General features: G+C 43.6%; 1 protein-coding gene across 1 annotated transcript; it reads left to right on the top strand.

Annotated features, from left to right (window-relative positions):
- The first annotated feature begins 634 nt into the window (after positions 1 to 634).
- LOC142559320 (uncharacterized) lies at positions 635 to 2,179 on the top strand. Its single transcript, XM_075670935.1, has one exon. The coding sequence runs from the start codon at positions 635 to 637 to the stop codon at positions 2,177 to 2,179; it is 1,545 nt and encodes a 514-aa protein (XP_075527050.1).
- The last annotated feature ends 3,424 nt before the right edge of the window (positions 2,180 to 5,603 follow it).

Here is a 5,603-nt window from a genome sequence, read left to right as displayed (position 1 = left end):
AGAACCACGCAAACTACCTTCCATTTACGGCATTTACAAGAAATATGTTTATGATTAGGTGTTCACTTTGTCTAACATATACATTTAAAATTTGCGCAGGTGGAAGAAAGCTACACAAATTCTGCGCAGTGTTTTTTTAATGCGCAAGTATTTGGCTTGGTTGTGACTTCGTTTTTTGTTTAATTTTCCCTACATGCTTTTCCTAGCTTACGCGCGTCTACCCGTTACCATTCTGGTGACAAAGAATCCTTATGCTTTAGTTGACAATTATCAGAGTTTCTCGCGCCATCCGACCGCTTCAATGGAATCGAACGAAATGAACCGAAACGGAGGGCAGGAGCGCACCTCGACAGAGCAGTGGCCAAAATGGAGCACCAGAGGTCGCAGTAGTGCGTGAGGCGCTCTCTGAGGTGAAAGTGCATCGCAGGGATGCCCTTAAACTATCGCTGTCGCTCTCGCCAGCCTTTATTAGGCGCACATTTCTTGTCCACTCAAGCTCTCGACTGCGTTCTGACTGTGGCTCGGCATGGCCCAACGAAAATGTGCCAACCGTCTTACAGAACTCGCTTTCCCACGAGTGTTCATAACACGAAGGACGCTCAGCAGCAGTGGACACGGCAGCACCGCCGTGACGATGTCGCCTGACGTACCGCTGTTCATGCAGGTTCTCTGCGCATGCCTTAGTCTCATCGCTGGAGGCGCTGCGAAACCCTTCGACGCTGGAAACAACATGCTTCGCTACGATGCTGGCCAGCCACGACACTTCTGCGCAGGCGGATACTTCGGCCAGTTTGCTGACCTCACCAGCATCCAGGGGCATCGACACGCGAATGGTCTTTTCGACTCGCCATCAGGGGGCACGATGACGTCAGGACGCATGCCCAGAAGGGATCAGCTGTATGCTATAAAAGCATGCCCTTCGCCTACCAGCTTCAGTGGACACGGCAGCACCGCCGTGACGATGTCGCCTGACGTACCGCTGTTCATGCAGGTTCTCTGCGCATGCCTTAGTCTCATCGCTGGAGGCGCTGCGAAACCCTTCGACGCTGGAAACAACATGCTTCGCTACGATGCTGGCCAGCCACGACACTTCTGCGCAGGCGGATACTTCGGCCAGTTTGCTGACCTCACCAGCATCCAGGGGCATCGACACGCGAATGGTCTTTTCGACTCGCCATCAGGGGGCACGATGACGTCAGGACGCATGCCCAGAAGGGATCAGCTGTATGCTATAAAAGCATGCCCTTCGCCTACCAGCTTCAGTGGACACGGCAGCACCGCCGTGACGATGTCGCCTGACGTACCGCTGTTCATGCAGGTTGGTAACCGAAAAAATGGCTTCCATAGTGATGTTCTTGGTCTTATAGTGCTGCCGTGTCCACAGGCTGTCGTTGACTGTATAAGCGACTGTTTTTCTATTGCGGCCCTGTTGTTGAGTCTCTCTGGGGACGTGGAGAAAAATCCAGGTCCAATAACAGAAGTAATGTGCAGGGAAATGCTCCAAAACCAGAAAGACATTTTGTCTAAACTCACTGCGGTTCAAGACAAGCAAGACTCGTTTGAAACAAGAATACTAGACATGCAGAGTCGGATTCTTCTTATCGAGAGTAAGGTACAAAGCTTAGACGAGACTCGGAACAGGCTCGCAACTCTTGAGGGAATTGTAGCTGACCACAGCGTTGAAACATCTACTCTGGTCAAACATCTGGATGATCTGGATAATCGTTCACGACGAAATAATCTTATCATTAGAGGAATTAAAGAAGAGGACCACGAAAACGAAGAGACCCTATTAAGCAAAGTAAAGGACGAAATCTTCAGCGCTACTCTGAAAGTGAATGTATCTTCTATTGAACGAATTCATAGGTTAGGCAGGAGGATTTCTGGTAGAACACGACCAGTTATCCTGAGGGTGGCAGACTATAGGGATAAAATGACAGTTTTGCAGAACTGCACAAAACTGAGAGACACAGATTACAGCGTAAGCGAAGATTTCTCTAAAAGAGTACAGGGAATAAGAAAAAAGCTATGGGCCTCGGCGAGTGAGGAGAAGAAGGCAGGAAAGAAGGTAAAGCTGCTTTTTGATAAATTAAAAGTAAACAATACGCTGTACCGCTGGAATGAAGAACGTGAGGAAAGGTGCAAACTGCGAACTGATGCAGGAGCAAGTGATAATTGACGCATGCAGGGCCAACATGCTGGTTTCAAAATAATCAACGTAAATGCAAGAAGCCTGATAAACAAAGCGCATGCGCTTGAAGCTCTAGTTATTGATCATGCTCCTGACATTGCTGTAATCACTGAAACCTGGTTGCATAAAAATATTCTCGATAGCGATATCGCGCCACCCGGATATTCGCTGGTTAGGAGGGATCGAGATGGAAGAGGCGGAGGCGTGGCTGTTTTGGTGAAACGAAATATCATATTTTCCACTTTAGAAGTACCAGGAAATATTGAGGCTGTATGGATCACTACAAAATTGAATAATCGCACTGTATTCATCGGAGCGGTATACAGGCCTCCGAACTCCCCAGTAGAACACATTATGCTGCTAAGAGAATTCATGGAAACACACGTGAAAGAGCAAGATAGCATACTGTTACTAGGTGATTTTAATCTCCCGGCTATTGATTGGGATTCATATGTAGCCGGTGACACAGATGTTACATCTTCTGAGTTGTTCTTGGATTTAATATATTCATACAATTTAACCCAGCTTGTTAACCAATATACTAGGGAGTGTGCAACAAGGTCATCTGTACTTGATCTTATACTAATATCAAATGCTTTGACACCGCATGTGATTGACTGTCTTGTTGATGAAGGGCTATCTGACCACAAAATGATTATTCTGTCCATGAACATGTCATCGTACCCTTTGCACCAGGATTCAAGCATCCAATATCTAAACTTTCAAGCTGCTGATGATGTTAGCATCTTGGATTACCTTGAAAGGTCGTTTGATAACTTTATGTCTGTTTATGAATCCAATGGTGGCACTGACGATCTCTGGGACTTTTTTTCCAAGGTTACGATGCATTGCATTACGCGATTTATCCCTATAAGCGTCAAGAAATGTAAACGAAATAACCCATGGATTACCAGGGAAATCATACATGTCACACGGAGGATAAAAAGGAAACGAAAAGCTTGTTCTCGAGATCCTAGCGCCCAAAACAAGACTTTGCTTCATAACATGAAGCTCGACTTAAACCGTCTGATCAAGGAATCCAAGGAGAGATTCTTCAATGTAACACTGAAAAATTTCCTTCATAACGCACCTAGTAAATTTTGGAGATATGTGAACCCTTCTAAAAAACAACACAAAGACGAGGATGAAATGATTAACCAAGAACGCACAGAAAATTTCAATTCCTTTTTTTCCTCCGTGTTCACCAGTGATGATGGCACACTTCCGTACTTTCGTGACACCTCTGACCACCCTTCAGCATCTGACCTTCTCATCAACGAGGCAGGAGTCCTGAACCTTCTTCTCAGCATTAACATTAAGAAATCCCCCGGCCCCGATGGCATCCCGAATGAGTTCCTATGTAGATATGCTCCATGGGTTGCTAAATATCTTACCATAGTCTTTCAATCTTCGCTCACCCAGGGAACATTTCCTACAGCCTGGAAGCAAGCTAAAATAATTCCAGTTCACAAAAGTGGGAGCACATCTGAGGTAGGAAACTACAGGCCTATTTCTCTTACGAGTACCTGCTCCAAGCTACTTGAGCATATAGTTTATAAACATCTGTCAAATTACCTGGAAGCTTACGAGTTATTATCACCAGCACAACATGGCTTTCGCAAGAGGTTGTCTACAATAACGCAGCTTGTTCAAACCGTTCACGATCTTTCACAAACTTTAAATTGCCGAGGACAGGTCGACCTAATTTTTTTAGACTTCGCCAAAGCGTTCGACAAAGTATCGCATCCTAAACTTCTCTTAAAAACGAATGAAATATTTAGAAATCCAAATATTACTAAGTGGCTTAAATCCTACCTTCAGTCTCGTGAGCAGTATGTTGAAATAAACAAAATTAAATCCATGCCCAAACCAGTTTTGTCTGGAGTACCCCAAGGCAGTGTCCTGGGTCCCCTTTTATTTCTTATATTTATTAATGATTTGCCTTCCGATATAACTGTTCCACTAAGGTTGTTTGCAGACGACTGCGTCATTTACAATAGGATCGGATCTTTAAGTGACCAGTTAGAACTTAACAACAATTTACAAAGAATATTAAAATGGTGTAATGAATGGCAAATGTCACTGAACCCAGTAAAATCAGTTTGTATGACCATAACAAGAAAGAAGGTGCCTTTGCGGTACAAATACAGCATAGGTCCACAGGAACTAAAAAGAGTAACAGAATATAAATATCTAGGACTAATATTTACTCAAGATTTGAGATGGAATGCGCATATCAATCAGGTGTGTAGCAGAGCAAATAAAGTCTTATGGGGTCTCAGGCGAAGACTGTACAGCGCAACTCCTGAAGTGAAAAGCTTGGCATATAAGGTATTAGTAAGGCCAATTATTGAATACGCTAACATTGTATGGGACCCACACACTGTAACCAACCGTCATAAATTGGACAGAGTTCAACGACTCGCCTCCAGGTTCATATTTAATAAGTATCAGCGCGTGCACTCTCCTACTGAACTATGCAGACGCGCAAACCTCTCCGCTTTAGAACTAAGGACTAAGTTTGACCGGCTGAAATTTTTCTACCTAATTGTTCATAACCAGGTTAAACTTAATTTCACTGATTTCTGTATAATTTCAACAGATCAACGCTCCAGACACAAGCACAGTTTATACATACACCCGCCAGTTACACGGAATGATATATTCAAGTATAGTTTCTTTCCTAGGGCGATCAAGGAATGGAACGAATTACCCAATCCACTTGTCACATGTTCCTCTGTCAGTGCTTTTACTGCTGGTTTAGAGAATCTTATTTTTCCGGATATGACTGCATCATAGCATTTGTTTCTGATGCGCATATTACGAGTGTTTTGTCTTTGATCACTGCATGTCACTTTTTACAGATACTGCTATTGCATTATTCATTGTTCAACATGTACCGATATTTTGTATATGTGTTGTTGTATTTCTATCCACTCCTGTAATGGTCCATCCTTGGACTGACAGTATAAATAAACAAACAAACAAACAATTGGATATCGGGCCACCCCAAAAATCTCATGTAGGCCCACACCCAAACATTGAGTAGGCTCGAGCAAACTTAAGGCCAACCCTCATATTTCAAGATGGCCATTTCAATATGACCATTCAAGACATTTAAGTTGTGCCGGGCCCACATTTTAAGTACTTTGATGATGATGATGTATGGGGTTTTGTGGCGCAAGGGCCAGGTATGGCCAAAGAGCGCCATGTCTGTGCTAATGATTTTGCGGTGTAATTATGATTACTATGGAGTTCGTGTGAGGTGGCTGTAAAGAGGCCTTAAAATATACGCTCTAAAGTGCGTAAAATCTGTGTGATAAAATTATGGCGATGACGTGTGACTTGTACTATGAACATTTAGATGCATTTAAAAAGAATGATACGATAGGTAAAATATATGTGATTGTGA

Source organism: Dermacentor variabilis, chromosome 10 (genome assembly GCF_050947875.1).
Source record: "Dermacentor variabilis isolate Ectoservices chromosome 10, ASM5094787v1, whole genome shotgun sequence".
NCBI classification, from domain to species: Eukaryota; Metazoa; Arthropoda; class Arachnida; order Ixodida; family Ixodidae; genus Dermacentor; species Dermacentor variabilis.
Note: the sequence above shows the minus strand (reverse complement) of the source record. Positions and strands in the feature narration are given on the sequence as shown.

What these genes read in the sequence shown, in the direction of transcription:
- LOC142559320 (XM_075670935.1), top strand. Translation starts at nt 635, where the DNA reads ATGTCGCCTGACGTACCGCTGTTCATGCAGGTTCTCTGCGCATGCCTT.